This window comes from Chaetodon auriga, chromosome 20, assembly GCF_051107435.1.
Source record: "Chaetodon auriga isolate fChaAug3 chromosome 20, fChaAug3.hap1, whole genome shotgun sequence".
Classification (NCBI taxonomy): Eukaryota; Metazoa; Chordata; class Actinopteri; order Chaetodontiformes; family Chaetodontidae; genus Chaetodon; species Chaetodon auriga.
In genome coordinates, this window is record NC_135093.1 from 16,212,267 (window position 1) to 16,230,216 (window position 17,950).

Genomic DNA, 17,950 nt, shown 5'->3' on the forward strand with positions numbered 1-17,950 from the left:
GGTGATGAAATGGTGCCTGTTGCGTGCGAATTCTTCTATAACATGGCGGCCAGAGAATCCTCTGCCCTGGTCATTATTTGGCTTTAAAAAATAACAATAAATTAAATAATAATAACAGCAATAATAATAATGGAAACCTAATGTAAAATGTAAAACGTTGTATAATAATTTCACTCATTATCTCCTCTCTCATTTTAAAATATTGTAACACTGGATTTAGTGGTTATTTTTCTCTCTTATTCTTATTCTCATTCTTATTCTTATTATTTATCAGCCTTAAGAAAAACTTGAGGAAGAACCTGACAGATGTTCCTGTTGTAATTTTAAGTTCAGCAACAGATTAATGGTCTCTGTGATACTACAACCCGAAATTACACAAAATTAACAAATGAACATCGAATTATAAAATCAAATACCCCCTAAATAACTAAATAAACAAGTTTTCAAATATGTATCCAAAATAAATCATTATCCAATGACATAATTGCTGTCTATTTGAAGGCTGGCATTTCAATTTATTTACACAACTTTCTTCTTCTTTTCTTTATTTCATGTTGTATTTAATTGATACTCACTTGTCAATCTACCTATGGGGCGGGATCCGGCTCAAGATGAACTGTCATCACTTTGATGATAATAGATTCTTTTTTTTATCTCAGCAGGTCAAATTTCACTTCATCCAACATGTTGCTTTACAACCAAATTACACTGACATCATCAGCACTTTGGCTGTACTTTGGGTTTACTGCTAATTCCCAAATGTTAGCATGCTAACAAATGAAACATGTGTTAGCATTTGCCTCAATTGAGCCACTGTGCCTCAGTGCAGCCACACAGGGCTGATCGCATGTGGCTGTACACTCACTTAGTCGTGTTTAAATACCAATGCCAGACTTTTTACAGTGGCATTTAAGATTAGCCAAGGCTTAAGTGACGAATAAACAGCAGAAGCAAGACTCACCGTGAGCCTCCTCGTTGGTCTCCTAAATGTCTTTGGCCCCTGTGAAAACACATCCTTCTGTAAGCTCAGACAGAGCCTCAATTCCAGCAGAGCCTTGCAGTGTATGTAATATATAAAGCTAAAGTGTGTGTTAATTTTCTTCCGTCACAGCTAAACCACAGACTTAGTGGTATCACATAACCTGATCAGCGATAATCAGATGACCTGATAAGTTTATCACAGTCTGCTGAAATCTGCACTCTGATCAGTCTGCTCACATCCAGTCTAAGGTTTTTATTGTCTGTGTAAATTCATATGCACAATGTGTGTTATTTGATATTGTCAGACCAGAGCTGAAGAAGAGATTGTCCGTGATTCAGAAAACTCTGTTTTCACTGGAGGCTACATTTTGGACACTTGAACGGGCTTTTAGGCCTTTAAATGTTTAGATCTGTCGTTGCTCATCTGTCGGAGGACTTACACAATTGAAGCACATACTGTAAATGTGACCTGCTGCTGATGTGGGCCTTTGAAACCAATTGAAACAGCACATGTGATTTCAGCTACACTGCTCTTAAAGCATTTGTTGAACTAGAGGAAAACAAAGGAAGAACCACTTAACTCTTTTTTCACACTGCTTGATAGAGAATAATTTGTCTATTACACTGCTGTAAGTGTTGGAAACAGTGCACGGATAGAGAGCAAGGTATGTTTCAGTGAATTCAGGAAAGGTATTGCATGAAGGGATTTGGTATTATGGCTATGAAACAGCCTTTAAAACAACATGTATGGAAATGCATTTTCAGAAAATATAACTGAACAGTTAAATGAAATAAAATGTTTGAAAAACTTCATCAATAAGAATATTTTCCAGTTGTTTTGGAGGCTTTAGTGGCTCGTCAAATATTTCCTAGAGATGTGGTGGTGTAATGGTTTCAAACACAAACATGTCCTGTTTATTTCTTTATGATACAGAAGCATTGGAACTTTATTTAACAACAATAACTAAACTGTAGGAGTGTTTCTGTCAAACACTTACACCCCCTTTACTACAAATATGCTTCTCTTTTGTTTACCTGTCCTTGATACAGACTGGTGTGTGCACAAGTTTTAACCACAAGGCTGTTTCACATGCCTTTGCAGGAGGAGGAAGATTTATCTGAACTTCTCTCTGACATACAATTAGTGACATCACAAATATTGTGAAAGCCAATCATGGTCCAATATTTCATGCAACATACACAAGCATCATAGCGAGAGTTGAAACCCCCTGGAACTGGAGACAGGTGGCATCAAGCAACCTGACAGACGATGAAGCTCGCAGCTTTCTCATGTTTATGAAAGCACCAGAATCAGGAGAGAGTTCAGGTTTTCAATTTCTAATAGGAAGTATATGTTGAAATAAAATACAAACATCCTTTAAATGACTGGTATGTTTAGATGTGTTTTATCTGTAGACAGGTGACACAATAGACATTGAAATTGAATTTACCTTTATACATAAAATAAATAAGTAAAAACTGTGCAACTTATCCTTCTGGCTGCATTTGATGAATTTCTACTGGTGTCTTTTTACAAAAAAAAAAAAAAAAAAAGCAGCTATAAGGTTCATCCTCATCATAACAAATCTCTCATTACACCTTTTATTTGTCTATTTACAACCACCACATCCCTACTCTGCAAAACCTGTCAATCAACCAAACATGACTGATAACAAAATAGTGACTGATGGAAAGTCAATGGCTCAGAGCCATTTGCGACACTGTGTTGTAGTGTGCAAAGTTTAAGTCTTATCAGCCAGATAAGAACATGTGGACCTTATCTACTGTTGATGAGACTTCAGTGTTGTCTAATCATTACCAGCACAGTGAAGCAGAGCATACACAAAATCCATTTCAACAGAATAAACCAAAAAACAAAGGAAACAAACATAAAGATCCAAGTTCAGCGTCTCTTCATGTCACTGACAGTCTGTGATGGTTTCGTTCACAATGACAGAGACTCTCTCACGAGTTCCTTAGATGAGGAGGTGTGGGTGTTATCAAAGATGGTGAAGAGCGACACATCTGTACCGTTGTTTGAAGATCTGTTGTTGCCTGCGGGGCCCTCGCTGATGGACTGGCCAGTCTTTCTGAAAGAGTTCCTGATCCTGCTGGAGAGGCGGTCGGACATGCGCCTCACCACCTGGCTGAGTCTGCGGTTCCTCAGCTTGATCATGCCCACGTCGTCCTCCAGCTCCTCGGGTGGCACGTCGATGTTCCCGGTGTACCAGAACACCCACCAGATCAGGCTGAGGAAGATGATGATAGCCCCGCCGTAGACGAACAAGTCGTGGATGACCAGGCCTCCGAACACCCCCACCATCATGATGAAGACGCCCAGTATGTCATGGGCCACTGCGAACCAGAATGAGCACTTGCAGCGGCCGACTCCTCCATACCTAGTCTCCATGACTGGCTCCACCTGTACAAATGTAGACGTGGTCGCAGTGGACATTCTCCAAACCAGAAACAGTGTGTCCTTTCCAAGAGTGAATCCAGATGTGGAAAAAGCAACTGGTGCTCACAGCTGATGGACCTGCAGGACAGTGAAATGTAATCCTCACTGACTGACAGAATCACATGAAACAACCTGCGGCGACTCTGGTCAAAGTGCAATGTACACAAGCAGTTATCAGCAACAACCACGCCAGCTTTGTGGCTGAATTAGATGTTTCAAAGGAAGCAGCTGCATCATCACTGACAGAAATAGTGTTTCCACTTTCACATTATAGGGTCATTTCCATCCTCAGTTCAAGCGCCCTGGCTGTACCTTTTCCGCCTCTGCTTCTCTTTCAGTATGGGGATCCACACCAGCCCCATCACAACAAACATCAGGCCTATGGACAGGCAGGCCGAGGCCACAGAGCGGGATCCTTCAGTCACCCCCCGTGACTGGAGCAGGAAGAGGAGTCCGCCTACAGCAGCCATCAGAGATCCCATCACCATCACTGTGATGGGTTTGTGGAGGTACGTCCAGCCTGGTGCCAATGCAGCGCCGATGTCGGGGTCTGGACACAGGCTTTGACTCCCAGAGTCGTCTGGAAGGGAAGTTTCTCCAGTTGCCTCCATGGCTCTGCAGAAAAATTGCGTTACTGCTTTGTATCTCCTCTGTGAGAACTGAACATCCACAGCTACCCAACTTTGTCCGTGAGCCGTCCGGTCTGCTCAGCCAGTCCCTACTGGAATCAATGCAACCACCTCCCAACAGCCGTATGAAGGAGTTCTATCTGTATGATCAGTCAGAGAGCGTCTGCGTGATGCATCTCTCATTCTCCTGCCCAGTAACCCGTGAACACACTGTAATTCCAGATGGCCCACCGCACCCACACAGCAGAGGGAGGTCTTGGATGAATAGACAGACCCAGCCCACCTGTTGACAACAATATCATCACCACTGATTGGCTGGCCACTAAGTGATTATCTTGTTCTTCCAAAACAAATATACTTTCTATTGAAGAGTAGGAAAATTCGTATTTCAATGTCATGGATCGGCTTGCATGTAGAATGCGTGTTTGGCATCAATACAAAAAACACAGGGGTGTTGTGAAGATGCAAAGCCTTGTGGTGGATAGAGTTGTGCCCACGTAGTATTACTGTATGCGAGCAGCAGCTGTACAAGCCTGAGTATAATCTCACTGACAATAGGCATGTCATCTGATACAGCTGGCAGCTATACATGCACAGCTCTGATGGCTCTACACTTCTCAGGGCTAATGCACTTCAGATGTTAAAGAGCAAAAAATAAAGTGTATGAAAACAGAGTATTCTGTATCGCCTGATGGTAATGCTCTTAAAATAAGCACTGCTGACTTTAATGCTAGAGTGGCAGATGTAAAAGTGCAGAACAGTTTATGGAAGTGTATAAAAAAAATTGATGGTACAAATTCTTCAGTCACGAAAGCTAATTGCCTATTTAGGTTCAATGCGGTCGTTCTGCAATGTCGCCATCTGCTCACTCGCCTTCAAAGAAATTCATTCTTAGAGCATCTAAAAGACAGCGGATGTTACTTTACCTTTGCTTGAATCAGTTATTTAATATATTTGTATGATCACTTGGATTCTGACAAGAATTAGTTAACCCAAACACCATCTGACTATCCTAAAAGAATAAAAGGTCAGGGTAAACGTTAGAGCCATTTTTGTGTTTTGTAGTTATGTGCAATGATGTGTTGGTTACTGGTTTCCACAGTAGGTGGCGCATGTACAACGGTGTCTGCAGGTAGAAGAAGAGTTAATTATTCTACAGCTGTGCTGCTTACTGGAGAGAAGCACACAGTTTGTTTTACCGCTGTTTAGTGGCTTAACTTCGAGCCTTTTGTTTGTTTTGCATATAAGTTTATCGGTATAAGTGTATGTAGATCGATAAGGCTATGTGAACCAACTGTTGTAATAAATTGCCTGCGTTTGAGCACAACTGCATGGACTCTGATTCATTCATTGGAGCCGCCACAGACGACGTGTCAACTAGTAATTCCCAGTAGCAGCCCCTCAGCGGCTTTTCTGTTTTGTAGAAAATCAAGTCGCTACAGTAAAGAGTTAAGAAAGATTTTCTTTTCTTAAGAATAATACCTAAGTAAGAAGTAACCAAGACAGTATATAAATCACCAATTTTACTATACATGAAAAGCCCAGCCATGAGAAGCCTTCTATGGATATATTTACATTTAGAAAACACAACAAAGCCACAAATAATTTCATATAACAACGTTTATAATCCGCTTCAATCAAGGAAACAAATCAGACTGAATATGTTGATCATTCTGTGAACGATCAACTCCTGTGTGTGGTGTAAAATGTCCATGGTGAGAGGGTAACGTGTGAAGATGCTCTGCTGAGAATCACTTCACTTTAGGCACTTTTCGTTTGACTTTGGAGTCAGTCTTGCCGGCGCTCTTGGTCCGTTTGTTTGGCGTTTTTTTCTCCTTCGCTACAGAAGATTTGGGTGCTTTCTCCAGCTGCTTCTTTTTTGATGGCTTCTGCGAAAAAGACAGACAATGAGGGTCTGCGGCTCAATTAAGACACAGCACTGCAGAATTTCTTCCAAAACGCCAGCTGAAATATTTAAATTAGTTCAAGCATTTCAATCTGCCAGCTGTGAGTCGTACTGACCTCCACTTTAGGCTTTTTGCTCGGTGTTGCTATGGGAACCAGCTGTGGGATTTCTTCATCCTCTTCTTCCCCCTCCACCTTTTTCTCCTCTCCTTTTACAGTGGTATCTGTTGCTTTTACGTCCTCTCTCTTGTTCTTCTTTGCCTTCTTTTTGTCTGCGGCTCCCTGAGAACACACAAGCTGTTATTTTACACATGAATCTGACTCCGACACCAGAGGAACATTCAAGCACGAAATTGTTCTCACCTTCTTCTTGGGAGTCTGAGCTTGTTTCTCTGCCTCCTCCAGCACAGCGAGGTGGCCCAGGTCTGAGGTGTAGATGGGCAGGGCCACTGACGTCTGACTCTTTATGTGGATGAGCTTCATCACTGGTCCTTTCTGTAAACAGTGACACAAATATGACGAACCTATTGAACTGCCAAAGATCAGGGATTTAAACTTGTCCAGAGAATGTAGTCCACTAATCAGCGTTTCCCAACCACTGTACCGTGAGAAATCATCAGGTGTGCTGTGGAAGATTAACCAATTTCACCTGATTGGTGCTCTAAGCCTTGGAGCACCAATCAGGTGAAATCTTGCTGTGTCTTTCCTCAATTCCTGCAAGAATATCAGCTAAACAGGCCCAGGTTTCACACTGTGTAAGTAAATTGAGACCAGATTTTCATTAGATTTCAATAAATATTCCCTTTGTGATATTTTGTTTGGTGGTGTGCCTTGTGATTTTTCTAATGTAATAAATGTGCCGTGGCTCAGAAAGGTTGGGAAACACTGCACTAGTGATCTGTGGTGAATTGATCAAACTCACTAAACCAACCCTGAAAACTCCAACAACTCTCTCGGGAGCTACACTCACCGTACGTAGTTTGGCCACCACTGTTTGGACGGCAGCCTCGATGTTCTCCGTCACCTCATCTGCAGTCATGCCGGAGTGAGCAACACGTGCCATACTACAAAACAGGCCAATCACGTGAGATAAAGGCAACAAAGTAAACAGCATCAGTCCAAGTAAAGTAAAAGCAAGTATTTTTGTATGTCATGTGAACCTGACATTGTGTATCAAAGTTGTAGAGACAGGCTCCACAGGAAGAGGAGGTCCATCTGGATTTACATTGAATCTCTATAGCACCAGCTACTGCCCGTATCAAACACTTAACAGAATTGACAGGGTTGCTGAGAGGTGCCGTTCATTTTACCACAAGACATGAAAACATTCCCAAATTGTTTCATTGTGATTTCACAGAGCATGAGAGTGAATCTCACCAGCAGCATCCCTTGTTGGTCACCTTCAAACTGGTGCCCTGGACGACACGCTGGATGTCTCTGGCCAGATGTTTGCTCTGCAGGTTCACACATAGTGGCTCTCTGGAAAAGACAGAAATGGGGTTAAGGAGGCATCTACTGCAGCTACAGAACCACCAAGATGATGCGGATCCAGGCAAAAACTCCAACAGCACGGATCAGATTAGATTTTATTGTTATTATCAGAGTGCAACACAGAAACAACGAAATGCAGTTTAGCATCTAACCAGAAGTGCAAATAGTCATAATATCCAAAAATATATAAATACATGTAAGTAGTGCAAGTGGCATGAAATGTAAACAGTATAAACAGTATGAGGTAGGTGCAGGTAGTGCAAGTGGCCGTAGGGGGAAGTTCTTACTTTTTCCTCTGGTAGAAATGTTTTCCGAGGTGGGATGGCAGCAGGCGGCGGATACGCTCATCAGAAAGGAACATGTCAAAGTTCCCCAGCAGACGGCGCTTGGCTTCATACGGTTTGTACTCCGTCTTCAGGAGCTTGTAAGGGATGATCTGCTCCAGACACAGGGACACATTGTGATTACGGTTAGCATCAATAGGAGGCCTTCATGTAGACCAAAAACCTTGCAGGCTGGTAAATCACTTTGTTAGATTTAAGACTTGCCAGCCACTGTGGCGAGTCAACCAATTTCACTGTCATGAATGTATATAATATTTGTTATAATCCAGTGTAAATTTATCCATGCTGATCTGTGTGTTTGCTGTAAGGGCTCAGACTGGTAGATACCTCAGTGACATTTTTGACCCCCTTCACCTCCAGCAGCTTCTGATAAAACCTCTGGGTCTGTTCTGGGGTCATTTTGGGCTCATCTCTGGTGAAGAGGCAAACCTCGTCTGTGTCAGTCCGCTGGCCATGGGGCAGGGGACTGAGGGCGAAACGAAACGTCAGTATCAACAACAACTGCTACAGAAGAAGTACAAGTCAGACGTGAAAGCAGCTTTGTGCTCCTGTGTGGAGGACTCACATGCAGATGGTCTGTGCCTCTTTGGGGATCTTCCAGAGGGTGAAGAGCAGGCTGATATGCTGAGTGTCGTCCAGGAACAGGGACTCACTGGTCGACTTGGTTTTCAGGAAAGCCTGCAGGGCTTGGACGGCCTTTTTCACCTGACAGGTACGTTAAGTCAACAGATATAAAAGACTATAGAAACACGGCGACGAGCTCCAATTTCCTTCCATTTTTTCTAGGCTTTCAAACTTGTCGCTGTTACACTGGGAACTAGCTTCGTTGCTAAACCAAACAAGCTAGCTAAAGCTGACTATATCTGCTGTCGATTCACAACAAAATAATTTGTTACTGTCACAAAAACCTACATTACCAGACAAAATATCTACACAGAGTTGAAATGTGTTGCAGCAAAAAGGCAGTTTTTACCTGAACCCGCTCTAACACGACTCCCTTTTCCTCAGCCATGCTGTCTGCTTCACGTGTGATCTGCAGCCACGCATGCGCATTTGGCAAGTTTTACGTCACTCACTACAAAACAAACTTTATTTGTACGACATCATTGAACACTCGTGAATAAAAGTCCCCTGACAGGAATTTAAGTTCAAATAATGGATACAGATATTTTAGTCTTACTAATAAAGTAAAGCTCTGAAAATCAATACTTTTTAAAATATACAAATATTAAAATACGTAAATCAACAAAGCATTTGTACAGGCATATCTTGACACTACAAATATTGAACAGGAAATGTCAGGGTTTGGTATTGGTATTAATACAATGGGCAGTAAGTGCCCATCCCAAACACATTAAAAGAAAAACAAGCACACCTTTATTTTGCAGCTTGATCATTTATTTTCATTTTAGATTATGTAACAGCTGTGTGTCTGTCTGTTTGTGTGAGTGTGTTTATCCATGGTTCATCAGAGTAGTAGGTGAGCTCAATCCAATTAAACCATCTCATGTGGAGAGAGACCAAACTAAAAATTTTGGTACAGCAATCCTTAAAACCAAATAGCTGTCCATTGGATTCTTAATCCCACTCTAAGAAAGGGAGACGTACTTTGCTAATTATAATTATAGGATAACTCTGGTCTTTTGCAGGATATGAAATCTTTCCATAGTTTTTGTTTTTCTTCCCCAATCTCAGTAACACTGCATCCATCTCCATTCTAAAAACAAATGGCGTGGCCAGCCGACAGCGCGGTTAGCCGTGGGAGTACAGAGGGGGGACATGTAGCTACATTAGTGGCATAGCTGAGCTCTCAATATGAGAAAGCTGACACACTGGACTTGGTCTCTCACTTCATATTGTTCATCATAAAAACTGATTCAGTCTTGTTTTCTTCATTTGACGCAATTTTATTCTCTTTCTTTCCTCCTTTTCATGTTTCTCCTCTTCAGCATAGTTGTGTGTAAAGAGAGAGTAGCTGTTTGGGTCGGCTCTAGCAGCGTTTCTCCTCTGGTAACGAGTGGAAGAACTCCATGCATGCTGCCACTGTTGCATTTAGTCCTTTTCTGGCACCAGCTTCAGCACTTTGCCGATGGCGATAGTTTTCCCTGAGGGGAGAAGTGAAAGACAAATGAGCGATTCAAGATTTTTGGTTGATCAGAGGAAAAATAAGACAGACAGACTCTGTTGTAACGTCTGTGTCCATAAGCAATCTACTAGCCAAACATACTCAAACTCTCCCTCACCTTCGTCTCTCAGTGTGAATCGTCCCATCTGAGGGAAGTCTTTGAAGGTCTCTAAGCAGATGACACCTGCTGCCCGCAGCCTGGCGATACACACCTGGTCCTGCTTAACAAAGCGTGGTCGAGTTTTGCTTTTCTCCCCCGTCTTTTTGTCCACAAGACAGATTAAGGCCTGCAGTCGGATTTTTAAGAGTTGAAGCACAGTCCAGCATGCCACCCACAAACTAACGCTGGTTCAACAAATACAATAAATAAGTAAAAAAAAAAAAAACAGTCTAACTTACTGTGATTTGCACTTCTTCGATGCAGGTGTGGATGTGAAGGACTGCATTGTAACCAGGACAAATAATTGATTTGTGCTCAATGATGACGATCTGAAATAAAAGGAGCAAATGAGCGACGTGAAGTTCAGAGAGTTCTTTTAGAAACAGTTGATGCATAACAAGCAGAGCAGCACGTATGACTTCATAGGTTAATTCATTACCCACTCAGTAGATTAAATACAGGAGTGTGTGGTGGAGGGTTTATCCTGGAAGTCATAAGCACGCAGTGACTTTGGTCGTCATTACCTGTGCATCAAAGGTGCGGCCGGAGTGGCAGAGGTTGTCGGGGCTACAGAGGATGAAACCAGGGAGGATTTCTTCCTCCTCGATGCCCTTCAGCCTCAGCTTCAGATTCTCTCCAGGGCTTGCGTCGTCTGTCTCCACATCGTCGCTCAGCAGGCTCAATACTTCCACTGTGTGCTGCAACACACACACACGCACGCACAGAGCAATTTGTACATATTTGAAATAAAAGCTTTTAATACAAACATCATTGCTGTACTGAAACAGGATGCATGGCTGGTGTTACGACTGAGACTCAATCCTTTTGGTTCCAGGATCTGCTTAATACAAGAATGAGGCCTTGAAGTTATTTCTAGGACAGGGTTTATTGGTCCCTTGCGAGAAGGAGCAAAGTCACACAGAGGAGATCTCACCCGGTTTGGCATCATGACCAGCTGCTGGGCTTTGCTGATGGATCCAGACTCCAGCTTTCCGAGGATAACTGTGCCCATGTCCTGCAAGCGCGCACACACACACCACATGCACACACATGTTGAGAAGGATCAGAGCAATTCAGTGTTGGCAGCAACCTCTGATGCATATTAATCATTACTTTTATGGAGTAAATGACTAATTGGCTAATCAAAGAAATCATCAACTAGCCGGACTCTCTCCAAATATACGAAAAATCTGCCAACCAGCAGCATCACGTGCCAAGCAGCTGAAGCAAAGTCATTAACGTGCCAGTTTCTTTTCTTTGAGCTACGCTAAGCGAACAAGCTGCTGGAGTTAGCTTCAGACAGAGAACTGACAGACATGAAGAGGACATTGACCTCAGCAAAGAAAGCTAAAAAGTTTGATAAAAATTCACCCTGTGAGGTCGTCACAAACGGGAAAATTAGCTATGCCGACCAAACATGCTGATTTTGGGCATTATGATATGGAGGTCTATGGGGACTGACTCACTTTCGGAGCCAGCCTCAAGTGGCCATTCGAGGAACTGCAGTTTTTGGCACTTTGACGTTGCTGCTTGGTTAATTCAAAACAAAATAATAATAATTGTTTGATCCACAGTGGTGTGGATCTGCAGACAGCTGTATGGAAACCTTGGCTGGGATATTAATATGCAGCACCCAGCTAGCTGAGCCATAATCCCCTTACATCAGGAGAACACCAGTTGGGACGACTTAATCATATAACCACTACATAAGGCTCTTATGCAATCTCTGCCAGAGAGGAGTATTTAAACAACTTAAAGACAAGAGGATAAAGAGAAAAGATGAGTGATGTGAAGAAAGGCGATGATTAATATAGGGACGACTGAGAGAGAGAGAGAGAGAGAGCTCCAAAATAACTCAATCCCACCAACACTTGTGTGTTGAACTGCTTCCAACATCTATACTGAGGCGAGTGCCAAGAAGCTGAATTATCTTAAAGAAGAATGACTATGCAGTGGCTGCAGCGTGTGCGTAAGCATGCTGGTGTGCTCCTGGAAACCCTCCCGAAAGGAAGGAGAATGACAAACTGGAGAGGCCGGAAAAAAAAAAAAAGAAAGAAGCCAAGTGAACAACAACCAAAAGAAATGTAACGCCCACTCATCCACCGAGGACAGAGCAGCGGAGAAGAGCTGCAACAGATCTGTGCTCCCGTCTTTGGAAAGAGAATGGACGGCCTCCGGATGCTCACCTTGTACTTGTCTACAATAGGTAGTCTGACTGGTCCGTCGCTGGATCTGGTGAAGTTTGGCAAACTGTCCAGATGGGCAATAAATGGCAAACCCCTGGTAAAGAAGAAAAAGGGAAAACTGTCCATCACCACAGTCATACACCGCGCACACGCCTGCTCCGAGTGACGTGTGACAGCCTGTGAGTCAGACGTCTTTATTAAACTTCTGATCGAGCGCACGCAGCTGAGTATACAGATGATGCTGCTGCTGCTGCTGCTGCTGCTGCTGGCAACAGTAATGTTCCGTCGTGAAGGCAGACGCCGACGTTGTCAGTGCCACTAATGTGCAAAAAAGACACACCAGAGGGAAACATTATTAAAACTGTGCTGGGAAAAAATGAATGGTGACACTGCTTGCAGGTGAAGCAGGTATCCTGACTGTGCTGTAATATGAAGGATGAGGATTTTCTATTCTGCGACTCAACTGTAACAAAGCATCGCTGTTAAAGTAAGCTGAGTGTGTGCAGTAAATAAAGGCTTCAGAAGTCCAGTCAGAGCATCTAAAATTGTCCCTGTGGCTCAGACAAGCTGACAACACAGAGCCCACTTACGTGTACCAGGGGCATTCAGGCACGGGGTCCTTGAGGTTGGCACCTGTGAGTCCGGAGCAAGGCATAAAGTGGATGTCCTTCTTGGGGTTGAATCCCACCTTCTTCAGAAATGGCACGAGCTTCTCCTTACACTCTTCATACCTGCAGAGCGGTGAAGAAACGCTGGGTTTATTTACTTCAACATGAAAACTGTGACAGCGCGGATTTTGAAGACGGAGCACTCACATGGGACCCGTAAAGGAACATTTTGTTGTGAACATCTGAATAAAACAGACGGCTGATTACTACCGCTGACAGGCAGTGTTCTGGCACCGATCTGCCACATCTTTAAAATCGACTACTTTAACACTCAAAAAAAGCGCAGAAGTGCCACTGACGCGGCTTTAAAGGCAGATCTAGTTTCACCTCTCGAGGCTCCAGTTGACAGTGGGGTCGTCCATCTTGTTGATGAGGACGATGAGATGCTTGACTCCTGCCGTTTTAGCCAGCATGGCATGCTCCCGCGTCTGTCCGCCCTTCTCGAAGCCCGTCTCGAACTCGCCCTTCCTCGCTGAAATCACCTGATCCAAACCAACAGAGGGAGGCGTGAGTCATTCCACGTTTAGTGACCGAGGTTTAGAGAAATCGCTGGCTGTCAACGTACTTATAAGACATGTATAATGAAGACGTGAAGTGGTGTGAGGGACCTTTTCATGGACGTTTTTAAAAAAAAATGTGCCAGTGCAGGACTTAATCTGTGTGCCTGAGGTTTTGGGCCATCTCACCAGGACGGCCAGGTCGGCTTGTGACGCTCCACCAATCATGTTGGGGACAAAGCTCTTGTGACCGGGGGCATCCAGGATGGTGAAATGTTTTTTCTCAGTCTCAAAATAAGCTCTCCCGACCTCGACTGTCTTCCCCTTGTCTCTCTCCTCCTGGTTTGTGTCCAGAGCCCACGACAGATACCTGCAACGAGCACGTCAATCATCTCATTTCTGTTCCACAAAGCACTTCAAATGACTGAATGTGGGACAAAACAAGCATCTTGTAATTGCGATATCTGATTCGGTGATTAGCAGAGGAACGCCAGGGGACGGCTCCATGAAATCAGCTGCTGTGGACAACTGTCAGACACCACACAAGCCATCCTCACCACGTCTCCCTGTTCTTTTCTTTCGCTTCTCTTTCATATTTCTCCAGGGTTCGCTTGTCAACCATTCCAGTCAAGTACCTGGCAAGGAGAACACACGGAGAGGGAGAGCTGACAAAACAGTCGGCCACGCAAACAACCTTATGCTTATTGTTTCCTGTGGCATTATGGGAGCAGCAGTGAAGCGGAGGCTCGAACTGAAAAACACCTTTGTGCGTGAGGCAACCTGTTGCAGTGCAGCTGGCAGCCACAGAGGCATTGTTTTTACAGATGATGCAATCCAGCGCACATACATGTTTTTCTGAGTGTTTTTGTTTTTCCTTTTCTGGGACTGAACAATGTTTAAGGTTAAGAGACGTTGAATTACTTCATCTGTTTGTGTTGTGCGCGGTGATGAGCCACCACACAGGAAGAAAAACGGATTACTCACATGATCTGTCCTCCGATGGTTGATTTACCGGCATCTGACAGACAAAACAGCCACAAACATTATGAGTACAACTTTCTAATCATCCGAGTTAACATGATGTTCACACATGCGAATGACACGCACCCACGTGACCGATGAAGACCACGTTCACGTGCTCTTTCTTGGGCGCATCGGGCAGTGCCGGAGCCACTTTGGGCAGGGGCATCTCCTCCTCTTCCTCCTCCATCATCTCCTCGTCCTCCTTCCTCACGGCGCCCTCCTCGCAGGCTCCTCCTGAACCCAGGTCCTCCTGTCCTCCACCTCCTCCGCCTCCCCCCGGCTCCTCCTTCTGCTCCCACGTCTCTTCCTCTGTGGTCATGTCTGCCTCTGTGCTTCCATTCTCCACTGGAGCTGGAACCATAGACATTTACTCCACCTGTTATTTCTCTGTAATGTCTGGATGCTACAGACAACCCACAGCTTGGAGGGAGGAGCAGCTACTCCGTGATATAACAGGCTTTTTGGGTGGAATGAAAACCTGCAGCCTCACCACGATTCCTTCATCACGAGCCCTGATTGATTCTAAATCCTGGACTTCGTTCAAGCTGCGACATTTCTGCCAGTTTTATGTTTATACCGAACTTAAATCCTTTTACCACATTTGCACAGAAATTTGGAAGGAGATCCCCTCCTGCAAACTTCAAACACACACGGAAACATTTCCGACGTCAAAGACAAGAACTGCACTGAGTGAAGTCCTCTTATTCCCACATTACCCCGATATCCCTCACCATTATCATTCACATGATAATTAGTAATGACTGTGAATAACGCAGGTCTCATTATGTCACTTTATTCTACTGTAATGTGATCTTGATTTTAGGAAACCTGCTGTAAAACGGCCTTTACCAGTTTTTAACAACTGTCACATCAACACCCAGTCTGTCAGAGCTAAATGGAGGGCTGTTTTCATTGACAATTAATCTTGATGATTGTTTTTCTCCATTAATTAATTAGTTGTTTGGACTATAAAATGGTGAAAAGCGTTGATCTGTGTTTCCCAAAGCCCAAAATGACGTCCTCTGGTGTCCACAACCCAAAGATATTCAGTTTCTTGTTACAGAAACCAGAAAATGTTCACATTTAAGAAACTTTTTCATTAAAAAATGACTTAAACCAATTAATCACCTATCAAAATAGCTGGCGATTGATTCAATAGTTAAACAACTGACCAATCAATCATTGCAGCTGTAGATAAATGTCATACGTGTCGCACAAAGACCTCGAGGGCAGCCTTCAGAGATCATCTAAACAGAACTGTGAGGCCTCTCTGTGTGTGGTCTGCAGTTCATCGTTCATCGGGCTCATTTACTTGTTAGAAACATAATCAAGGCGACGTTCTGCGGAGCAAACAGACCCGACACACGAACTACAAAAAGCAGTAACGAGAGCGCAGTGAAATCTGCTGAGTCCAGCAGAAGGAGCGTCTTCCCATGGCAACACACAAATAAGCCTCCCATTTCCATAACTATGACATTATGCAGGCCAGCAGTCATGTACAAAGCCTATTTTCATTTCAGCCCTCTCAGTTTGTAATCAGCCTGTGAGACACTGCTGCTGGAAACTCAGTCATGCCTTGACTTTGTCTCATCGAGCTCAGACTCTGTCTTTCTGAAATGATCAGAGCGATCTGAAGTATCAGAGCGAGCCTCTCCATGAACGTGCAGACTGCAGGGAATGTGACCACACTCACTGTCTTGTCTTCTACATGCACTACATCTGTTTATTTTGCTTTCCGCCCTTTGTCACTCACTCTGCTCCAGCTGCAGCGCTCAGCCGCTCTGTTAAAAAACAAAAACACCATCGGTTCCCTGTAACTTGAGTCGAGGCAAACGGCCTCCAGGGTCAGCCCAAAAGTGTGAATGAATCGGACTCGGGCAAACTGTAACTAGTCGGCACAGGCTGTCTGTGGTTTACTGGAGTAATCACATACATTCACACTGCTCTGACGAGCAGCTGGCCTTGGACATTCGGCACTGGAAACACAACACAGCCAATGGGACGTCTATTTCAGGCATGGTCAAGTGAGGTTGCATCATATTAAGCGAAAGCCCATGCACATGGGTGCACCCATGCCAGCAATCCAAATATGGCTCAGTAAGTGAACCTACAAGCAGGAACTCCAAAGTGAGCATCCAGGCTTCCGTAGTCTGCATGAGGTTTGGTCTGACATTACAAGTCTCAGGTAAATGTGCACACCTGAGCTGACAACCACACCTGTCCTGAGGTGACATCCAGCCTGACAGCCAGATTAGACATTTAATAACCTGAGCATGCAGAGCCTGCAGTAGTCTATGGGTGCATACCGACTGTTTCTGCCACCTCCATGCTGGCAACCGGATCAGGGGCACCTTTGAGGAGAGAAAACACAGCATGTCAAACTTCCATGCATATTTATTAGCCAAGATGGTCACGTTTTACGATTTGTTGCCACTGTTACGGCGTTATTAACAAGATACTGCACTATTACACCACATGAGTGACACTCAAGCCGACTTGTTGATTATTAGCGGATCACTGTGGCACAGGCTGAGCTCCAGTCAGCATGCTAACAGTTAACTTAGCTGGATTAGCAGGCAAGCTAGCAAGTTAAGCTAACTTCCATCCAGCTGTCTGGCACACACCTACCGTAGGAAGCCGGCATTTCCTCAACGCTGGCTTGAAGGAAGCTCGGAACAAACACCGGGGCGTTAACGTTGGGGACGAACGGCTTGGCATTGACGTTGAGGGCGGCGAAGGCTGTCGGGAGCCCCGCCGCGGCAGCCGGGGCCTCGGCATCCTCCTCCAGCTCCCACGAATCCGGGGCTGTGTCTCTCGGGTCCATCGCTCCTTTTTCCTGAGTTGACAAGCTGTCCACTGCCGGAGAAGGTGGATGATCTTTACGGTTCTGTTAAAACGCGTTTAGTTGCTGGTGTGTTTTAAGACTCTTAGCAGCACGTTGAGTGAAGTTCCCATCGCTTTGTTAAGCCTTGCTTTGGCAAGCATATGGATCGCGTATTCGACGAGAAGTGGCGTTCAGCAGCTGCACGTCCGGCGAGCACCGCTAGAGGGCAGCACCGAGCTGCTGCTTACAGTACCATCGTGTTACCACGAACTTCACTCTCCTCCTCATCTCTGCAGGTCATCTGAGCAGAAAAATACTTCTTAAATAAAAGTCCTGCATTCAAACATACTTAAGCTGAAGTATGAAAAGTCCTCATGGTGCAACAAATGTTCCCTGACAGCGCTTTACTGTTATAGCTGGTGTTTTTGGATTAATATCACTTCTGCATTAATGTGTATGTTGCATTTTACTGCTGTATAGATTGAGCTCATTTTAACTAGTTTATATACTGTTGGGTAGTTTAATCTACAGCAATTACTTGTTAAGAAGTCAACTTTTCATGAGTTCAGAGCAGCAGCCCTGTTGTTGTCATCTTTCCACTCCACCACTGAATGTGAGCAATCTCACTGTCATCAGGATAAACAAACTGCTGTCTGCTG

General features: G+C 44.2%; 3 protein-coding genes and 1 non-coding gene across 5 annotated transcripts; all 4 read right to left on the bottom strand.

Annotated features, from left to right (window-relative positions):
• Window positions 1–2,026: 2,026 nt before the first annotated feature.
• On the bottom strand, window positions 2,027–3,715 carry LOC143339329 (transmembrane protein 238-like). The gene has a single exon (XM_076760503.1). The coding sequence runs from the start codon at window positions 3,434–3,436 to the stop codon at window positions 2,927–2,929; it is 510 nt and encodes a 169-aa protein (XP_076616618.1). The 5' UTR covers window positions 3,437–3,715; the 3' UTR covers window positions 2,027–2,926.
• Window positions 3,716–5,673: 1,958 nt separating this feature from the next.
• On the bottom strand, window positions 5,674–8,857 carry rsl1d1 (ribosomal L1 domain containing 1). 2 transcript variants are annotated; one of them, XM_076760089.1, is made up of 9 exons: window positions 8,782–8,857; window positions 8,374–8,513; window positions 8,136–8,274; window positions 7,752–7,900; window positions 7,351–7,452; window positions 6,944–7,037; window positions 6,337–6,468; window positions 6,091–6,255; window positions 5,674–5,954 (listed from the first exon to the last, which is right to left on the bottom strand). In XM_076760089.1, exons 1-9 carry the CDS (start codon window positions 8,818–8,820, stop codon window positions 5,820–5,822), a joined length of 1,095 nt encoding a protein of 364 aa, XP_076616204.1. In that variant the 5' UTR covers window positions 8,821–8,857; the 3' UTR covers window positions 5,674–5,819. The 2 variants fall into 2 exon arrangements, with proteins under 2 accessions (XP_076616204.1, XP_076616203.1); XM_076760088.1 differs by having other exon boundaries at window positions 5,674–5,957.
• LOC143339564 (small nucleolar RNA SNORA55) lies at window positions 7,140–7,271 on the bottom strand. Its single transcript, XR_013079334.1, has one exon. It is a non-coding gene; the product is annotated as a small nucleolar RNA SNORA55 (small nucleolar RNA).
• A 415-nt stretch (window positions 8,858–9,272) lies between the features above and the next one.
• On the bottom strand, window positions 9,273–17,519 carry gspt1 (G1 to S phase transition 1). The gene is made up of 14 exons (XM_076759991.1): window positions 17,096–17,519; window positions 16,774–16,818; window positions 14,552–14,818; window positions 14,429–14,462; window positions 14,002–14,079; window positions 13,634–13,814; window positions 13,275–13,429; window positions 12,870–13,010; window positions 12,280–12,373; window positions 11,028–11,108; window positions 10,618–10,791; window positions 10,333–10,422; window positions 10,052–10,220; window positions 9,273–9,913 (listed from the first exon to the last, which is right to left on the bottom strand). The coding sequence occupies exons 1-14, from the start codon at window positions 17,289–17,291 to the stop codon at window positions 9,861–9,863; spliced, it is 1,758 nt and encodes a 585-aa protein (XP_076616106.1). The 5' UTR covers window positions 17,292–17,519; the 3' UTR covers window positions 9,273–9,860.
• Window positions 17,520–17,950: the final 431 nt, after the last annotated feature.